This window comes from Mchenga conophoros, linkage group LG5, assembly GCF_057382185.1.
Source record: "Mchenga conophoros isolate Kocher_MC1m ecotype Shallow Benthic linkage group LG5, M_conophoros_male_GT1.1, whole genome shotgun sequence".
Taxonomy (NCBI): Eukaryota; Metazoa; Chordata; class Actinopteri; order Cichliformes; family Cichlidae; genus Mchenga; species Mchenga conophoros.
Window position 1 is genome coordinate 18,659,254 of NC_140530.1, and position 21,769 is coordinate 18,681,022.

Below are 21,769 nucleotides of genomic sequence, written 5' to 3' on the forward strand. Positions count from 1 at the left end.
AGACCATGAATTCATGTATCGTAAGGAAATCGAGTCAGGTGGCTTTATACAAAACATTCTTTCAAAGTTTTCTTTCCTTCTTTGCAATATTAACTTAAATTCACTGAGCTATTTTAGTGTTTAATCAGCGTGTCAGAGCCCACATTTAAATTACATGTGGATGTATTCACACATGTGTGCCTGCAGGTGTTCACACTTGCCATAAAGGCTCATGAGTAGCCCAGCAAGGTCTACTTATATAGATGTAGAAATAATTAAAGACTGTAAATTATCATCACCCCAAAATACAGAAACTTCTTCAGCCTCTATACTTCTGATTTACCAGTTTTATAAAATGCAGAGACCACACAGTTTCCCACTTTCTGACAAGCAGTACTTATTTTCTATCTCTAAATGCAAATGTGACCAGAGGCTTGGCATCTGCCTGAGGGCTCAGTCAGCTGACAGTATGCATCCCGGGGAGTGATCTATTGATCCATATTCAATATCTGCTACACTCTCCAGCTCAGTAAAGTTGGGAGATGAATTAATGAGGAGCAGAACTGACAGTGCATACAAGTACACTAGGACTGGGAGTGCCTAAATGGCTTTACTTGGCTGTGTTATGTGTAAATACCCCCAAACCAACATTTTTGATACGCAAGTGTAGAAATAATGATGAGCTGCATAACGGATGTATTTCAGATGTCAGGTGTATTTCTCATGCAGCTGAATGAGAGCTGACACAAGGATAGACCATGTCAGCAGGGAATCCCAGAATATTTAGAGTTTAAATATTCTGTCCAATCTGAGAATTAATTAACCGATGAAAACTGTAAAATAAAGCAGAGAAGAATGGAAAGAAAGTGACCAGGACGAGATGGAGGAGGTGGGGGAGTTGTCAGCAGTGATACATCTTTCATCTCTAACAAGGTCTGAAAGCTACAAAAACACAGACATTGACAACAGACCCCGAGAACACCACTCTCCTCCTTTCATTTTATCTTTTCACTTCGCCTGCCTGCCTGTTGTGTTTCAGTCTCACATCTGTAGCCCACGTTTTTGTACTTAGACTTTAGTCTTTTCACACCTGCTGTTCTCCGTAAACACAACTCCACAAGTGTCTATACCTCTTAACGCCACCTGAAAATCTGTAAGGTTACAGTCAGGCAGAAAAAAGAAAGACTATCACAGAATATCCAACAAATATGCTTTAAATCTACCAAGTAATATTGTAAAACCTTTGATTAAACCGTTAAACAGATGTAGTCATTTGATTTGTGAAAAGGTCACATGCTGGATAGGACGATGCTGGGTGTGTGTTTGTGTGTGTGGCTGGAGGTGTTAAGGAGGGAGGATGAGGGGGGGACGCAGTAGCGGGCAGATGCTGAAGAGAGAGAGAAGCAGGATATGGGAAAAAACAACAAGTGAGTGAACTGTTGCTCTGAAAATAAAGTCGCCGTGCGCCGGATTAATTCACGGCGAAAGTCTGCAAAAGTAAGCAGTCAGAATATGTAGTTTTCTCTTTGAAGGTGCGATCGACCACTTCGGCATCGCTTCCACTGCTCCCGCTGCCTTGAGCGTTTTTCTTTTCTTTTCTTTTCTTTTCTTTTTTAATTAAATGTTTTTTTTTTCTTTTCGGGCGGACGGTGCGGTCCCGCCAGCACGCAGGACTCCAGGATGACATGTTGTAAGTTGGTAGTATTACTATGACTCTGTTTCCGCCGAGCAGAGTTTGGACCGCAGCGCAACTTCAGCCGAAGCGCCAGTAGACGCGCCTCAGTCTTTCGCTCGGGTCCTGGACCAGCTTTCCTGCGGCGTTTCTGTCTGAACCCGTGGGATGAAAACCCACTGAAGACCGGGGTTTAAAAAAAAAAAAGGAGCAAAGAAAGAAGACATCTGGGTGAGCTGATTATTGCAGTGTACTTTTATTTTTGCACTAGTTTATAAAAAACTTTCGGAATCGTTTTTACCCACCCTGGCCATATTGAAGCTTGGTCACTTCAATTTTAATTTAAATGAAAATACTAAAATAATTCATGCATTTATGCTGTTAGGTGAGCAAAGAGCTTGTGAACAATGCAGCAGGCCTGGAATAATATCAACATGTAGCTTTTGTGTCTGTTGTGTTAAACTAGTGTTAACCTGTTTGCTTTTATGAATAATACAAAATGTTTTAACATGAATTTTGAGGACCTGGACGTGATTAATACAAAAACAATCCACCTGTGTGGGTCACACTAGTTCCATTTTTTTATAATTGTCAAGTACACCTTTAAATATGAAATTACTGCAATATGAAATGTTTCTTAAATGCCTTCCATATTTAACATTTAAATTATAAATATGTGTTATAAGGAGATCACATTTTCTTAGTCCTGTTATGATTAGGCTATATGTGTGTGTTCTTTTTCTTTTAGAGTGCAATGGATTCGCTGATTTTCTGTGATATATATATATATATACCGGTATATATTTTTGCTTTACCTTTACCTCTAGAAAACTTAGATTCTTAGCCATTCTTATGAGCTGCAACAAATCTGTTGTTTGAGTGGAGGAATGGGTTTTTACGATAAATATAATGGAGCACCAGCAGTAAGGGAGATAGAAAAAAAGACCAGAAATTTAGCAGTTTCCTTGTTCTTCTCTTTTCATTCCTGGACAGACAAGTAAAGCGCCCTTCCCTCTATGTGGTGGGTGAGATGAACTCCAGTGGGAATACTGTAGACCCCACCTGACAGCTCTCTGCCTGAGCAACTGAAGGATTTTCACTGGAGCTTCTACAACCACAGAAGTGGATTCGTATAAAAAGCAGCTTGCCTAAAATCCAGCATCTCAGCGGTTTCACTCATTTTGAACCAAGTAATTTAGAATAGTTGTGTTATATGATGTATACCTTTAAAGATGATAAAATCCTGAAGACATAATGATCTAGGGGAAAGTGAAAAATAAAAAGGATACACGTGTACTGAAAGCCAAGTAATGGAAAACCCTAGATTCCAGTCTCCCCCTGACTTTTGATTTTTTTCTCCTCCTGTGTGATGCGTCAGTCTTTCCCAGTCCTTGAATAGCACTTTCTTTTGTGCGTCCCGCACAATCACATATTTCCCTGCTCCACCTTCTCAATTCAGTGGTTGCTTTCTACCCAGAGTTCAGCCTGGCCGGCACAACCATTCCAGCTAAAGGGGAGGAGGACTTCCTCACACTGGCAGCCTCACGGCTCAGCCGAAAGAAACGTGTCATTGGGGCTGGAGTCGGCGTGGCCATGGTTCTGGTCCTGCTGGTAGCCATTCCCCTATTGGTCCACACCACCAAGGGGGGAGGGTCCGGAGGAGGAGGCACGCACTATGAGATGCTGGGTAGCTGCAAGATGGTGTGTGACACTTTCACCCCCCCACAGGGAGAGCTGACAGCTGTCTCCCCTCAGCCCCCGGACTTCTCAAACCGCAGGGGCAAACAGGGGTTCAGAGGAAGCCCTGGACTTCCTGGTCCTCCAGGTCCTAAAGGCCCCCCTGGAGAGCCCGGTAAGCCCGGCCCACCTGGCCCACCAGGGCCTGGACCTGGTGGTTACGGCCCTTCCTTCTACAGCCCCAAAATTGCCTTCTACGCCGGCCTCCGGAAGCAACACGAAGAGCGTGAAATACTCAAATTTGACGATGTGGTGACCAATGTAGGGAACTACTATGAGCCGCGTACCGGCAAGTTCACCTGCCCTCTGCCAGGTATCTACTACTTCACCTACCATGTCCTGATGAGAGGAGGTGATGGGACGAGCATGTGGGCAGACCTGAAGAAAAATGGACAGGTGAGTGCGAGTTTAGGTGGGTTTGTGCTGCAGTGTTTCTGAACTGGACTGACCTCCCCTTGCAATCAAACCAACACACAAACATTAGTAAGAATCTTTTGCATCAGTGAGTTCAAATACAAGAGCAGTAAATATAAAAGTATATAACTAAATAACATGCTTAGATCAGAACTTCAGGTAACAGATGCAATTCACTAATTTAAGAAACATTTTGTCATATAGTTTAAATGCAGGAAGATGCTGTGTTATTTACTATTGAAGTGGACTTCATTGTGCTATGCAGGTGGTGACTGCCACTCAGATTTTGAACATGGTTAAAAAGAAATCCCCCAAAAGTGAATTCCAAACAATACTCCACTGAGAAAATCACAGTGAAGTTTTAGACAAATCAAATATAGAGAGAGATAATTAAGCTGAAATACACTAAAAATGTAAGAGACTTCAAGGACGCAAAAAAGAAGAGGAAAGGAGGTGGGAGTAAGAAATGGTTTAGAAGAAATTGTAGTTATTTGCACAACTTGCATGTGGAAAAAGAGAGAAAAAGAGGGAGAGAGAATGACAGCCAAGCGATCAAGAGGATAACAATCCTCTGCGTCTCGGTGGAGCAAAGCCAAAATGCAACAGCTGGCTACTGTCCTCTGAGAAACTCTGACTTTAACACTAATAAATAAACAAGTACAAAATGCCTGGAAAAAGCCTTGAATGCTTCCATCTGGAGAGCAGTGACAAGCTTGAAGTACTAAGCCCTCGCTCTGTTGAGGCGCTCTGATTCTGACATGTGTGCTACAGAACAGAAGAGTGATGTCCTGGGGATTACTGGAGAAGAAGAAGAAGAAGGGGGGGGGGGGGGGGGGGGGGGGGAAGCATGCTTTGCATTGTTGCAAAGGTATAATGGTAACACAGTTTGTCCACACAGATTACACGGTACATGAACTGACAACAATATGCTACTGAGCAGAGCATCACTGTGCTGGGCTGCTGTTCATTGGTATGCTTTATTAAATCTACATCTAAATCAGCAGGCTAAGAAGGATTTACCAGAAGAACACGGGCTAGTTTTTAATTTGAGAATCGCCACTGTGGAAACAGACAGATGCAGATTTAACATAAGGGTTAAATCTTATTCTTACTTCAATCAAACATTGCACATACGAATTATGTGTCTTAACTATTAGGACAAAATGATTTCTAGTTTTCATCAATACTGAAGCACCGACATCCCTGTAGGCCTCGTCAGCAGCCCTTGCCCAGTCTACTGTAAGTGCTTGTGGCAGATTGCTGTTGCTTTTTTATGACCTGAAGCTACCCCCAGGTCAACCACTGGGAGTCACTTGTCCAGCAGCAAGAAAACACATCTGACCTTGCTAGCTTTTCCACTATTGGCCGAAATTTAGCAGCAGCAACATCACGGAGGATGCTACAAGGAAACAAACCCAGGGTTACTGCAGTGGTGGACTAAAGCTATATTTACAAGTTGCCCATGTTCCCCAATGTCAGCTTCTTTTTTGGTTAGTGGGTTGTGTCACAAAGCTCTGAGACGTAGTGCAAAGTAGTTCAAGAAATAAAAAATTGGCGCACAAAAAAGTTTTTTTTACTGGAAATGTGCTTGTTGTAGCCTAACATTCTCTTTTTCTTACTGATTTTGAATGAAATATGTGGCATCCCCTGATTTTCTATTGCAGTGTGTGTTGCAGATCTGAGGACAGATAATAGTCATAAATTAGTGCCACAGCGAGTTTGATTATTTATTATTATGCCTACATTTTATATTTTATTGTGACAAATTGATCATCACAGCCTGTGAAAGATTGATGCACTTTGAAAAAAAAAAACTTATCCCAGCCCTGGAAACAGCATAGTATATCTTCCAAATGATTGTTTGCAGGAAAAAAGCACCTAATATTTAAAGTTGAAATGTTGGAAAACAATATTTGGTTCATTGGCTTGCATAACGACTGATATTGCTAACCAGTTATCATACTTTCCACCAAAACGACATAGTCTGCCCATATAATAAAAACAGTAAGTTAAAATGAATGTCTTATCTTATCTTATCTTACTTGCTGATGCTGTGTAAACGTACATTTGAGCTAACCATTACTTTCAAATTCAGACCTGTTTAGTCTGTTTCATGCTGCTTCCAGACATGTAGTATATTGAATATACATTATGTGACTGATCGAGTCCATAAAGAAAGCTTTTCCCAGTATTATTGATTTGACAGCATGTACCTAAGGTGCAGAGTAAAAAGGACAGACAGCTTAATGCCAGATATAATTGGGGGGGACCTGGTTTGTTGCAGCGTGCCTTCACAGACATTGTCATTCCTGTCTTTTCCTGCTATTAAATCTTTCATAGCTTTTAGATGAGATCTTCTCCCCTTCACCTGTGCCCCTCCTTTAGTCATGTGCTCGCGCACATACACACACATACACACGTGCACCTTGCACTTTTCCTGTCCACACTAGCTATTGACTCCTTCCCCATTAATTATCTTTTCCAACAACTAAATTATTAAACCCAATTCAGTGCTGATCTTGCCCTTTTCATTGCACCCGCCTTCCTTTTTTTTCTATTCTTCTGCTAATAGACAGGTGCTCATGAACCTTGGTGAAGCTGCTAGGTCAATGAGAAAACTTTAATACAGAAATTCTCTCTTGAGAGATAACCAAGACACTACTACACTACACTACACTACAACTATTGTGAATTTGTTGTTCTTCAAGGAAGATTTAATTCTGTTTCTTATAAGACATCAGTATTATTATATGAGAAATAAATGATCAATTAAAATATTCACAAAAAGAAGAAATATCCTTGTTTGTTTTAGATGAAAAGATAGATACCAATCTCTTTCCTGTACGCTCTTTCCTGAAACACAGATTTTCATATCACAAATTACTCTACCCAAAACTACAAATCTTAAGAGCACATTTCAAGGTCAGGCCAGTTTCAGCCAAATGGGTGATTTTCAACAGTTTTCTGTTGGCTAAGTGCTTTTAAAAACCAATGAAAACTAAAAGAACAGCATTTAAAGCCAATTCAGGGTAAAATAAGTAAAATATGGCAACAAAATAAACAAGGACACTATTAGATAAAATACAGACGCTCTTTCATACACTGAATGGAAGCATGACCAACAAAGGGTGTTTACTGCTACTGTGGACCATGTTAGTATGTCTCCAGATAGATAGAAGAAAGAATACGTGTGCGAATGAGCAGAAGACAGGTGGAAAGGTGAACCATGGAGTAGAGATAGTAAGGGGAAGATGAGTACCTATGGTCAACCATCCAAAGCAATGTACAGTGCATAGGAGAGGTGAGGAAGAGAGTGCAGCCAGGGTGGAGATGCTCGGAGATGAGTGTCAGGGCTGATTTGTGACTGAAGGATGGCAGCAAGAGTGAAAGGGGAGGTTTAGAAAATGGTAATGAGATGTGCTTTGATGTATGGTTTTGAGATTGTGCAACTGACAGGAGGCCATCTGGAGGTGGCAGAGCTGAGGATCCTAAGATTTTCAATGGGTGTGACCACGATGGAAGGAGTAGAAATAAGTACATCAGAGGGAGGGGACGAGGGGTGGAGACAAAGTTCGAGGTTGCTGAAGATGCTTTGTGTAATGTTGAACTTAATTCCTGTTACTGAACAAGAATGGTTTAATAATCAGCTACTAGCAGCTCATGTGTTTATTAACCAAATCTTTAGTTAAACTTGAACTGGATCCAGACCTTTGAATCCATTCAATCCACTGAACTGACTCATTACCTAATCAGACTGTAAGTAAAAGATGGAGGTATTTGAAGTAAAAAGTGAGGCGCGAGGGGTAGCTCGGGCTGAGAAACTAACAGACATTGCACATCCACACGGTAGCGACTTGTACTACACTACAAGGTGTCCAATTCATAAATCATACACTGGTTTGTCACCTGTTGTTCTCTAAATGGGACCAGTATTTTCATGCTATAGTTAAAAAGACCTGAAACTAGAGATGAGATGATCATTGATCATAAACTCATTAAGAAAGTGTTTACTGAGGTTATAATTCAAATAAACAGTAGTGTATTGACTTCTATACAGCCTGACATGTTTTTTAGCCTGAAAATCTGTCCCCCCCTCGTCAGTTAAAAAGAACATAAGGTTAAGACTTTTTATTTAAGCTTTACTTTCCAGAGGCTACTTTCTTTAAACCAGCATTATTACTGAGTAATGAGTCAAAAAAGTGACTGAAGTGTTTTTACTTTGCTCGGCTCTATTTTTAAAGCCCATCAAAACCCATTTGTGGGTAAGGCCATGTATCACTGATGAATATACTTATCCATTTTTATTAAAGTGTGCTTCAGCTATAACCCCCTAACTTCAGCTATAATGAAGCTATAACATCATTAGGATCAGGCGTCCTATAGACACTCTGCACTTGCAATTTGTCTCTAGTCATTGTTTACAGAGCACAATACATTTGGCTAAAGTAGACATTTATACATTTTATTCAGATGTTTTGCAGATTTTTGTTTTTACTCTGTGCTAATTGAACACTTTTAAAAAAAACAGATAAAATCTGATCTCACTGGCAGCTGGGTCCAGCTGCATCCTTGCTGTACTGAAGGGGGGAAAAAGCATTTCCTTTAAAGTCTGCCTTTAACATATTTCACAGCATGAGGTGACTTGTGTGCGTGCGTGTGTGTATGTGTGCACGCACTGGGCCTACGACAATCGTCAGACTGACGGGCACAGTGTTGATCCACTTCTTGTCAAAGGGAGCAGAGAACAAGACACATCCTGGGGAGAGATCACTGCAGAGCGAGACAGAACAGACGAGCGGGCTGACAGAGAGACAGAGATGGATGGATATTCTCAGGAGAATGGACAGAGGTTCTCTAAATTAAGACATGAGCTGAAGACTAACCACAAAGCAATGCAGTCAGCCAGACAGTATATGACAAAAAAATATCAGACGTGCGGCCGGTTCTTCATCTCAAACAATGGCTAATGAATTATGTAGCTGATAAGCTTACGCCACGTTTGCAGAGATTAAGCACTCAGTGCAAAGAATCTTCTTCCCTCGCTGCGTCCCATAACTCATCAAGAGATTGGTGTTGAGGTAGATGACCTTTTCAATGGATATATAATTCACCACCAATATGTTCTTTGCCCTTTCAGTGATGAGCATGGAGTGGGAGTATGAATATTTATAGCTGGTCCAATATGGTGGAATTAGGGTTGGTCAGTTGGTCAGTCTGTGGTTCTGATTGCATCTGTGTAGTTGTTGCGTTTCACTTTCTCAGACAACCTCGCTTTGGTAGTGCCACTGGTTGTATCTATGAGGCTGGTGGACAAACTGGGCCCTTATAAAGCTGAAGTGTGAGGCTGAGAAACTGATTAAAAGTTGTCCCTAACCTTTGGATTAAAAGATTAATGTTTCATTTCAGTTTCAAGCTTTTAAAGAAAGGTCTTGATTTAAAAAAACAAAACAATAAAAGCGAGGTTTTTCCTTATGCGTAAAGCACCAAAGATATTTTTGCAAATGCTTTTCAGTTTGAATCTCATAAACATCGCATGCCCCCAATACTTTTTTTAATTATTATTTTTTTAAATGTTCTTGAAACGCCCAGCTAAAGTGTGTCTATAATGAGGTCTGTGAGCTAACTTGTTAATTAAATAACACAGTTAAAAGTCATGATTATGACAAGCTTGGACTCAATTAGGAGAAAGATGAATTCGCCTCCAGTAGGTAGGTGTGATGCGGCTGCTGTGAGAAGAGGAAGCTGCTAATTACAGTGAGCCAGACAAGGTGTCAATATGAGGCTCATGTAGGACTTCATTAAGCACTTTTAATTTTATTTTATTTTGGCACACTGGCATGCTGTTTTCTTCCTCCTCCAACAGTTGTGCATGTCTTGATAGAATCATTAATAAACATTTTCTCCTGTGTTTTGAATTGCATTAGTGTCACAACGGCCCGACATTTTAATGGGGAACATTTTTCGATAAAGGATGAAAGTCCATCTTTTCAGACAGATTTCTTGTAGAGCAAACTTAAAGAATTTGTCCTATATACCCTGCAGCTTTTCTTGCTTTTTTTCTCTTCTTCTTGTCTTGTCTTCTATGTATTTATGCACTTGTCGGTGTGCACGGCCATTATTTAACTATATGTTTCTTGTTGTAATGGCCGAGGCCATTATATTCCAAAGACTAAAAGGACATGGCTGGTTCTTACTGTGTTTGGCCGCGCCTTTGTTGTGCTTTCCTTTTGCCTCCCATTATATCATTATTCCTCCTCATCAAGGAAACTGTATTTTGTCTCTTTCATAAGCAGCAGTGTGCTACAGTGTTTCTGCTTTCATAACTAACAGGGACAATTCTGAAATGTCGCTGGGTTATTATCATTTTTAGAGGTTAGAGCAGAATTATCAGAATGGGCTAATCTGTGATCCAGGGTTTGCATGGTGAATTAGTGTTTAGTTGTTTTCTATTTCTGAGTATAAGAGAGTTTTTTCCAGTTAATGCAAGATAGTAAACACTGGTTTTAAAAACAGAAAAAACATCAGCTCCCTCAGCTCTGGCATTAAATAATGCCAGAGCTGAGGGAGCTGATGTGCTTCAGGTAGACCATCAAGAGAACACATTTATATCCAATTAAGCTATCCCCTCTACTGTCAAAGGTTTCAGTCTAGAGCCAATTAGAGACTTTCTAATCAACATCTTGACACCTTGGGTCCTGAGTGTCATGGCGAAATATTAGCATTTTGTATGCCAATTAGTGTCTGAGTCTGCAGTGCAGGAGAGGGGTTACGCGTCGACCTGCATAATAGAAACAAGAAACCTCAGGCTGGTACACATGGGTGGAGGTTGAGAGAAAACAGACGCTTTTATGAAAAAAAAAGGCCAATTCAATTGCCCTTCTTCTCTCTCCCTGTTCACCTTTAGAGGTCCCTCAGGTAAGTTTAAGAGACCCCGTCTCAATCGCTCGCTCTGCTCTGAGAGGTCTGTACATCACAGTGAATGAATCCTGTCAGTTTTATTACCAAAGGATCAAGGCACCACTGCGAAACAAAACAAAACCGAGAAAAAAATAACACACTACATGGACAGCGCACCTCCCAAACCTCATTTATAGCCCCCCTTCTCCTCTAAAACAGGCATGCTTGATCAGTTTGTTATCCAACATCCTCCCTCTCCATCACTCAAGGCCTCCCTCAACTTTGGCTTCCTTTACTCGCATCCTGTGCTCGGACTACTAAAGCGCACGCAGCTGCTTACTCGTCTGTGCGACCTAATCCAAATTTCTGCTCTCACACCCACCTTTTCATTACGCATACTTCTCTTCTCTTTGCCCCATGCCCTCCTTGCATCAATTTTCTCAGACATTTTATCAACGCCTCTATAAAAATGGTGAATGCGTTATGGCTAAATAAATGTGAAATACATGTGTCAGCCCTTAAAAAAATGTCACATGAATGAGTGGCACACAGCTGAAAATGTAGATTTTATTGAGCATTTAGGACTGTCGGTGAATTATTTCCATGCTGTCAGTTTCCTCACTCTCTCTCCTCCTACCACCGCTCTCTGGCTCTCTTTCCACATTTAATGTGGCCCCAATGAAAAGTGTAGGCAGTGTAATCTTCTCTATTGTCCCTTGGGTCTTCCTTCTTCCCAACAGCAGCAGATCACGTCAGAACAGCGTTGGGCCAACAGACAGAAATTCACTCCCTTGTCGCTATCAATCTCCGCCGCTGTTGACAATAATCCTGATCTGCCTTTGCTTCTTGTTTTCACTCCCAAAGCCCCAGTGCCTCCTGCCCACTTTAGGAAAACAAGGTTTCACTGTGATTGTTACTGACAGCTGAACCTGCAGACTCATCTGTGCCGGTTTCAGTGTCACAACACAATACGATCTTAGTATGGCCCGATGGGGGGAAAATAAAGCCCTTTTAGTGGTGGAATAAAAATTCAATATTCACATAATGAGGAGGGAAAATAACAATTCAATTAATGCAGCACATATCTACAAAGCTTGGACAGGGCAATATAAGCATGTGGCTATGGACTGTATGGAGACCAGTGGGTTAGATGAAGTGTTTTCTTCATACTTAGTTGTTATATTGGGAATACATGCATGTGGTTTGGCATTGCATGATTAAAAAAGCCAGGAAAAACATCATCTGCAACATAAGTTGTTTGAAAGATGCACAAATTACCTGTTCCGTGTGGATTAATGCACCCCAATACCATCACTGATGCTGGCTTTTAATCTATAACGAGCTGGGTGATCCTTCTCCTGTTTAGAATTTCACATTTTGAATGTTCAGTTTTTAAATTCACATCAATTTGATTTATTCCTACTTTTCTTTTCCAATGATTTACAGTCAGTGATGACACAGCATTAGTGAAATAGCAGTGACACACAAAGGTAGCCCAGGTAAAGTTTTTCCTGAAAATTTTAAGTAAATGTAGAACAGAAGTGAAAAACACCAACTAAAGTAATTTAAGACTGAAACTTTTCAAGAAATGCACGATATCGTCACATAAATTGAAATTGAACAATTTATTTCCCCCTGGGATGTTGTATCTGATGTTGAGCATTTTAACCAGCTCATAGCTCTTCTTTACAACCACGTAACCACATTGCTACTTTCCAGCCTGCTTTTCCTGTAATATAGAGCACAACTAGCAAGTACTCCAACAATCCTTGATGAAGTCATTTGTTTACTTTTGGGTAAAACATGATCAGCTCCTACTAACTCTGCTTTTAGGTATTTATTCATCACTGGATGCTAACACGCGACTCTTGCTGTCAGACATGTTTGGGTTTATGTTCATAGATTTTTCTAGGGAACATAAATGCATTGCATTGCTATATCATTAATATGGAGAAATCACACTTCTTTTAAATTGTGTAAATTATTGTGGATGTCATGATATGGCACAGACCCAGTTTTTCACTACATAATCCTGCATTTCTAATGCAGTGCCAGTTAACCTTGTTCTTTGCATACAGAGATTTCTCTGAATTGTCTGAATGTTTTAATGATGCAACATAAGAAAAAACCATTAAGAAATGCTTTTCTTTAATTGGTGAGCTGTTGTATTTGTCGACATTTCCTCACCATTTTTCTTCTAAAAGTGTCTTTGGGGTATTTTACTGAACCCCATTCATGTCTCCAATAAGTCTAATAAGTTGGTGTTTTACAGGCATTACAAAACTTTATCTTTTGTTTCCCTGTTGGGGACAGATGCAACTTTAGTGCCTGAAAGATTTTGTTCCTGACACAAAAATAAATGTTTTAAATAATTTTTTTGTTTAAATTAAGTAGAAATTCTAAAATTAAAAATTAAAACTTATATATGGAGAGTGAGAATTTTTTTTTAATGTGGAAGAATAAACATTCAATAAACTCCAGTTTTTAAAAAAAGTATTTTTTTTGCAATTCAGGTTTTACAAGTCACAGAGTAAAATAGGTCACACATTTCATCGTGTGATGTCAGAGTTCAACTTACACGCAGATACATTTGTTCGTTTGTTGTTATGAATGTAACATATAATTCGTGAAGCAGCTTATGTTCATCCATGAATTACTTCTACTGTCAATCGTATTAATATTGATAATATTTAAAAGGTCACACTCTTGTAAATATGTAGATAAAATGTACAAAGATGCAACTTGTCCACTAGTTTACTGTATATAGGAGGGGAAAGGGAGCCATGAATTAATCATAAACGTAGCACATTAAATGTCAGCATCTCCACTGTCTGAGTAGAGGCTAAGTAAACCTACGTGCCTCATAAAGAAGTCAACCATAAAAAGCCATAAATAACAGTGTGTCCTTTTGGTTAGCAAATATAATTAGCTGGTGTTCATTTAAAAGGCCATTCAATGAGGTGGTGTGAATATCACTGCTGCAACTTTTGTTGTGACCCTTAAATGCTGATTCAGGTAAACATTATTTTATTTCAAGCATGGTTTAGGTTTGCTTACGATAATATTGTCAATGTACATGCAGAGGTAAACTCACTTTAGCTGTAATTTTACGCAGCAAAACAGTTTCCCCACTCCTGTTTGATGTGCTATTGGTCTGTCACTACCCTAAAAACAGTTCAGAGGGCTAGATGCTCCTACAGGGTCTAGACTTCAGGAGCAGGCCGCACCTTTTCCAGCACATCCCCTGCTCCTCCATTGAACATGTAGGTACATTTACATTTTCTCCGATCAGCCCTCCGGCCATAACAAGGTAAAGGTGCTTCAGTCTTTACTCATTGATCCAGTGGTGAAAAACTGAAGAAAACTGACCTTCACATGCACAGTTTTTATGAGACAATCCTTATTCCCTCCATTTTTGAGTGGTCATAATGTTTTCTGCTCACTGGTGTACTATACAGCAATCCTCACAGCAGCCGGCCAGCCTCTACCTCAGCTGACAGTATACTGTCAGGGGAATCTTGCTGTTCAACCATGTAGACAGATGTTGGATGTACAAGATGTAACAATCCCTCTACTGTAATATTTCTCCTAAACCTACTTGTTCTCCTCAGGGGAGACATTCAGTCCCTTCAGAGCAAAGCAGCCTAGCACTGTAAAGGAACAAAATGTCTTCCATTGTTCTTGTTCTTTCCTTAGCTGTTCACCTGAGATTCGCAAAACAAAAAAGGAGGAGATGTGAGGTTATCAAGATGCACAAAGAGGGCAGGGTGGCTTGTGAATGTGCCATATTGTATCCTGACCTCATGCTAGTATTTGGTGGGCCCGTTTGACCACTCTAGCCTATCTTGTGCTCCCATTTATTGTGATTGTATGGAGTTATTGAGGAGTTGGACCTATTAGGCGAGGAGCTGCCATAGCTGTCTGCCTACCAATTACTAGCCAGCAGCTATGTACAGCCTGCCCCGAGGTAAAGAGGGGTAGGGGATGTTGTAAGAGGTTGTGGGGGAAGGATATAAGTGGGGTTGGGGATGCTGGGTAGGGGTTCTCAGGAGACCTGCCACAGCAGCACGTCGTTAATCAATCCGATTTAGACTGGACAGGGACACACTTAGACGCTGCCCCCGCCAACACTGCCATGGCAGGGGAGAGAAAGCGTGTGCGTGACCTGCATCTTATTCCAGTATGCGGACACAAAAAGATGGATAGATGGGTCCAGAATGAAGAGAAAGGAATGGGGTGGCAAATGAGAGAGGGATGATGGAAGGGGCGTGAGGTGTGGAGGGAGAGACAACAATTAATGGAGTGATGTGAGTTGAATTAAAACAAAGGAAAGATATTGATTCATTTCTGTCCTAAGGAGGGGAGTAAAAATGTTCACCTTCTTTATGTGAAAGAAAACCCCACAGAGAGAAATGTATTTGATAAAATTGATGAAAGGGGCAAAATAAAAATGTTGGATGGAGGAGGAGAAAGGGGGAAGTTTAGTCTGATTTGATTTGTCTTTGTGATCACAAGAGATCAGTGAAGTTTGATGACTGGCGGAGATGATGGACCATATCCTTAGTCAGACTCACAGGAGGAGACAAGGATAGAGTTAGGGCGTCCTATTTGCATTCATTAATATGTATGCACATGTGCACTTTATTTTCCACTATTAAATGGATTGCCTGCTTGAATAGTTTGTTACCCAGCCAGTGATAGTGCAATTTATTATAAGGAGATTTGCTTACCGAGTGCGAAAACAATTCAGATTTTACCGAGAGCGGATGAAATAACAGGCACATTTAACAACATCATAAATAAAGACGCTCCTTTGTCACCAGAAAAGCTGCTCAACTAAATCCTGGGATACTGGATTGGTCTTCGAGAATTAGGTACACAACATTAAGTCTGGTAATTGTGCTCCCTTCTGCAACATGTATGGGATCATTGCCATCGTGTAATATAAGGGCAGTGCTAAGTGGTTGCATATTAGTATGCATGTAAATATGTATCGTTAGATGTAATGACTTCTTCCTAAATGACTGGTCATATCATTACAGACAGAGCATCATGTGGATTGCATTTCCTTCTCCAATCACAAAGCTGTCCAGATGTTGATAGAAGAGTAAATAATGCCTCATCTGAGCAGATTTACTTTTTAAAATTGTGCAAGGCTCCATGGTTTGCAGCCTTCACACCGGATAATGTGTTAGCTCTGTATACCAGCAGTTAGTGGGTGGCAGAGTTTTGTCTTACAGGAGTGTTGATAAGATTGTTTAGTGATTCTGAGGCTGCAGTGTGCTGACGTTCAAATGTCCTTGGCTATGCCTTTTATTCATATCTGACGCCAAACAGGGACGACATTCTTCTTTTGAATGTTTTCATCAAAACATCGGACATTTTCATCATCTCGCTTGTCTTGAAATTATGGTTTTATCGCGTTTCCTTGAGTTAGTGTCTTAAAGCCGAGTGATAATTACTTTCAGTGCATTCAATTCGATTATATTTTATTTTTATAGTCCCAAATCAAGTAAGGTAAACACCCTAAAATAATAGAGTGAAAACCCAAACAATGAAGCCACCCCCTATGAGCAAGCACTTGGTGACAGTGGGAAGGAAAAACTCCCAACAGGAAGAAACCTTCAGCAGAACCGGGCTCAGAGACAAGAAGCTATCTATTGCATTAGGGCGAAGGTAAAGATAACGGGTGAGAGAGATGGGACAAAAATTTAAAGTTACAGCTCCTGTCATGCACCTTTAAGCCTCATGCAATACATATTTTGGTAAACTCTCAACACTGTCATCACTGATGACTCTGGGTTATTTATTTTGTTTGCTTGTTTTTTTTAGCAGTACCAAGCAGCATTAGGGATTGATGAGTTGAGCTTTTAGCAAATAATAGTTTTAGTGGGTAGTGGAGATAGCTACTGGATGTGTAAATAGACAAGTTCACCACGTCCACTTGAAAGGTCACAATAAGCCAATGTGGTATTCACAGTTTGTCTACGACCCCTTTCTTGTGATGAGAGCAGCACTGTCCTCTGACACAAACTGTCAATGCATGACAAGCAAAGCCAAAAAAAAGGTAAATAAAACTGAAAGCTGTTTTCAGTTAATGATGCTGACATGGATGAGCAATAGCAAACACATATAGCAGTGATCAGAATGTGTGAACCTTCATTGTGTTTTCTGTGTTTGTGTGAAAAAATGAACTGATGTGTTCCTTGACACCTTTCTGCTAATCTCCCATCAAACTGTCCTCAGCAACAGGTGGATCAGGTGTGACAGCAACAATCCTCTGGAAAAAAAAATAAAAAATTGATGGTGACTAAAAAAGCTGGTGGTCTGAGACGGAAGTGTGAGGCCAAAGATCACTGCACATCTCATTTATCTACCCAGTGGACAGGAAGGCATCAGCACTGATTACATTACACCACGATCACAGAGTGAAACAGGAAATAAAACAGCAGTAGTGAACAAACTGGTTGTAGGTGAGATAATGTGGTGAAAAAGATAAAAGTGTTAAAGGGAAAATGTAAAAAAAAATAGAGGAATTTCAGTTATTATCAACAACGAATTTAAATATAAATAAAAGTAAATGCGTTCTTAACATGTTGGATTAGATAACTGGACTGTATAACACATTTTTGACTAGTGTGAAGTCCATAGTTCTGTCATGCTGACTAGTTAATTAACATGTAGATGGCAGTGGTGAACATGTCTCCTCTGCAGGTGATAATTAGTGTTTGAAGGCTATAAGAGGAGACCTCCAATTAAAAAGAGAGATTTGTAGAAACTTGTAGGTGAGACTGGATACTGAAGATGAAATATTAAAAAATAGCCATTGAAAATCACATTTGGTGTCTATAAGTAGGTTTATGATTATATACATAAAAGCTGTTAGAAAAACAGAAAATATTTTTAACAGTAATTTTTTTATTTACACAAATGTTCAGGTAATGGATGTGCAGCATAGTTACATTTTAGCTAATACTGATCTTTAATTTCTCTGAAAAAAGCAGGTTGTGTCAGCATGAAAGAAGAGTTGCTGTTTCCTGCCTTGTTGAGAGTGCGTGCAGACCATTGTCGCCCACGAAAACATGATTCAGCCTCACCGCAGACAACAATATGTCTGCAAAACACACTCGTGACATCAAACGTCTGCTTTCCACGTGGCATTTCCTTCTTTAATGGTCTTTTTTCAATCTTGGCCGCCTATCAATTCCTTACTTGTGCTTTTTCGCAGGTGAGGGCCAGTGCAATCGCTCAAGACGCAGATCAGAACTACGACTATGCCTCCAACAGTGTTATCCTGCACCTGGACGTGGGGGATGAAGTGTGCGTGCAGCTGGACGGGGGCAAAGTTCACGGGGGAAACACCAACAAATACAGCACTTTCTCCGGCTTCCTCATCTACCCTGACTGACAATGTCCTCACATTCCTATACTCCCCCTCTGTAATCAAGCAAAAAGTTTCATCTCCTTTCTTCATCTAACACTGCCATAATGTAATTTGTCATTTAACTGCCCTTCAGTAAATGAAACATTGTAATAATATGACCACAGCTAATAGATAGAGCTTGAAGAGAATTTGTGTAAAAATGAGTATAATATTGTACATATTACCAGATAACATTTACTCAATATAATACACTTGTGTGATCACTATTATGTGCCATGTACAGTATGTGTAAGCATGGCTAAAACACAATTTAAATACATCTTTTTCATATGCACACGTTTGCCTGTACACACGCGAGTGTCCACGCGTTAAGTGAAATTTACTTGTCGTTCTGAGAGAGGATGATCGTCCCGGCCACCGCTCTGAAATCAACTGGAATGATATCTGAATGTAGATTGTCAACCAAAGTGTGCGGCCTTTCGCCTTTACCGTGAGATGGATTTTCAATACGGCCGTAGACATCAAACAAGAAAAGTCATGAATATATTGATCAGAGCTTATATTAGAGCCAACTTTATGGTCATAAACCGGTGTGTTGTATGTCTGTGTTGATGCAGCATACACGCCTGTGCTTGCCCTTTATTTTGTGCTGAGGTGTAAAAGCATCATGTTACTAATGGTATGACTTGCACAGTCTCTGACTCCTGCAAGAGGGAGGAGGAGGAGGGCTTTTGAGATGTTGATAACAGACCTTTAACAAACCCAATATGTCAATACTGAGATTTATCCTGACACCACCTCATCATATCCTGCTAATGAGCTGAGGCTTCTTCTACAGCCTCACCTGTTGGGCGACACACAAATCTTTCCTCTTTAAATAGTGATAGTTTGGGAAAGATTTTTCCATATGAAGATCATGGGATGCAGTCGAATAGCTGAAGTAGTTAGTTTGACATGCTATCTGCCCACCTTAAATGTTGAGATTGATGGATTGTGTTAAAAGCCGGCTGTCATAGTGAGGTTTAGAATTGATATTATTTCTTTTTAGAGAGTCTCACATGAAGGCTTCCATAATGTTCTACCCACTTCTTCAGTCATGGCCACTAAATTCGATAGATTGTGTTTTTTCTATCTGCAGAAATGTTTTTTTTCGTGGCATGGCTCTGCCGAGAAATCAGTGTCTCCACCCTTCAACTCACATATGTGGAAAGCGTAAAGCAGGGAGAGCAGCAGGAAGACCCTCATACAGAACAGAACAGGCATCAGTAACAACAGATAGGACACTGATGCATGACGGGATGAGAGGTGGGTGGCAAAGCGGCTTGCAGATGAGCAAGCTAAAGCAGCTTTTACAACACTATCAGTTGATGCTGACCGGCACCGAGATCAGCTGATGTGTCAGGACTGCAGCTGAGCTTGACTTCATGGCCTGCCTGAGCCAATGCTCTGCTGAAATTGTGCAATGGATTTAAAAAAAGAGAGAGCCTCCCTACCTCCTCACAGCAGGCCAATCACAAGAGTGAAGCGGTTGTAAATGTGTGATTGCAAGAAAAACAGTTTCCCAGTCTAGTTCCCAAAATGTGAAGCTTTTTTCTTTTTAATTTTAATGTGAATGTATCCATGTGAAAAATCTCTTGATGTTACTGCCATGTGCCATACCTATAGGTTCTCTGTGCCTTATACTATCAATTTATTTTTATTTTTTATGCATGAGATGGTTTTCCCTTGTTAAGCTAAGTGAAGAAGATGGTCCACGTCATGCAAATCGAAATCAGACACACTACTTATAAGAGGGATTGTCTTTACAATGTTAGTGCATACTCACTTAATGAAATGCACACGTTTATGTTGCAAATAGTGACTACGAATCTTTGTGTGTAACTGGATGTTACTGACCCTTGTAAATAAAAGGCCACAAAACTAAGACCAAGATGAATTCTGTATGGTGGGAATCAATAACAGAAGCATGACACGGTGTAATTGAAACTCTGCATCCACAAAAATTGTAATATTTCAATGGATCCGAATTTTCACGTTTAATTTTTTAACATTTTTTAATAATATACCTTGAACGTAAAACTCTTTTTAACACATTTGTTAGAGTTTAGTGCCGTGCAAGTAGAGGGCTTCACTTTAAAACGTGTGAAGGAGACGGTATTATTGAGGTAGCATGACCATACCCAGATATTTGGATGTGGATTATTCTTACTCTTATTAGTCTTGTGGTGAAATTGAAAAAAAAAAAAACCATCTTAATGTCGTATATTGTACACAGACATCCCCCATGTGTGGCTTCATTTAACCTCTGCGCCACAATGCATCCTACTGTGTGTGTTTTCTGGCGCTGCTACCTCTGTTCCCGAGCATTGCTCTTACTGTTCTTTGCGAGCTGAGACCATGAAATACAATTTAAAAAAAAGAAGATTCAGGATGATTTTACTGTCAGGCGGAACCAGTGCTTTCTTTATTGCTTTTATTCTGTCTTCTTTCCACAGGAAAACAAAGAAGCTGTTGCAGACCTGTTATGATAAAGTGTCTTTGAAGTTTTCAGGGTGTTTTTTATATGTTAAAAAAAAAATCCTTTTTTTTTTTTGCAGCACTGAGGTCTAACACATTCTTCAGGTTCAGTTATTTGCTCACATAATATTGCAACAGTTGCCTTGAGATGCACAACTCTCTCAAAATCCTGAACAACAATGTGTGTGTGTGTGTGTCCCTGCTTGACTGCATTATATGCAGAGGCTTTCTGTCTTGCACTTTTTGTATATAAATATGAAAAAGAAGAACAGCAAATCTATCTATCTATCTATCTATCTATCTATCTATCTATCTATCTATCTATCTATCTATCTATCTATCTATCTATCTATCTATCTATCTATCTATCTATCTATCTATCTATCTATCTATCTATCTATATATATATATTGTATATTTAAAAATATACAACCCTAACTCCAAAAAACTTGATATGCTCCTTTCTCAAGGCACAAAATAGAGAGAGGAGAATCTTTAAAACAAGCAAACTGGTTTCCTAATGCTTACTGGTATTTGCATCAATAATAATAATCTGTCTACACCTGTGTTTAAAATACAGCTTTGCAACTTTTTAAAATTACCTGTAAAACTAACTACACCTATGAGCACTATTTAACTTTCTCTGTTTAGCAAATCTGCCCAGTGAAAAATATTAACTCATATTAGCAAAAGGCTGGAAAAGTAGGTGGTAATTAAAAAAAGTTAATTAGATTGGAGTAATAAAACTTATTAGTTCATCTGTTACATGATTGGGTATAAAAAGAACATTTTATAGTGGCACAGTTTCTCAGAAGAAAAAATAGGCAAATGTTCATCAATCTGCAACAAAAACCCAAAACGGTATCTACAAACTGCTGAACAATTTTAGGACAATGGTCCTAAACATAAAAGTTTGAAGACTGAATATCTCTTCAATATCATCTACATTGCATAATGTCAAAAAATTCAGAGAATCTGGAGAAATCTCTGTGTGCAATCTGTGTGAAATCACTGGCCCTGTGGCAGCACTGCATTAAATACAAGCATAGAAATCACTGCACAAGCTGAGGAACAGTTCCAGAAATCATTTTCTGTGAACACAGTTTGCTGTGCCATACACAAATGCAGATTAAAGCTTCAACAGGATCCTCAAACACCATCATCATCTC

At 39.8% G+C, this 21,769-nt stretch overlaps 1 protein-coding gene across 1 annotated transcript; it reads left to right on the forward strand.

Annotated features, from left to right (window-relative positions):
* Positions 1 to 1,335: 1,335 nt before the first annotated feature.
* Positions 1,336 to 20,007, forward strand: c1ql4b (complement component 1, q subcomponent-like 4b). The gene is made up of 3 exons (XM_085273876.1): positions 1,336 to 1,882; positions 2,645 to 3,784; positions 17,928 to 20,007. Exons 2-3 carry the CDS (start codon positions 3,245 to 3,247, stop codon positions 18,105 to 18,107), a joined length of 720 nt encoding a protein of 239 aa, XP_085130002.1. The 5' UTR covers positions 1,336 to 1,882; positions 2,645 to 3,244; the 3' UTR covers positions 18,108 to 20,007.
* The last annotated feature ends 1,762 nt before the right edge of the window (positions 20,008 to 21,769 follow it).

Bases quoted from the DNA above. Each gene is read 5' to 3' on its own strand.
- c1ql4b (XM_085273876.1), top strand. From the start codon at position 3,245: ATGGTTCTGGTCCTGCTGGTAGCCATTCCCCTATTGGTCCACACCACC. The intron at 3,785-17,927 runs GTGAGTGCGAGT...GCTTTTTCGCAG, and splicing joins ACCTGAAGAAAAATGGACAG to GTGAGGGCCAGTGCAATCGC.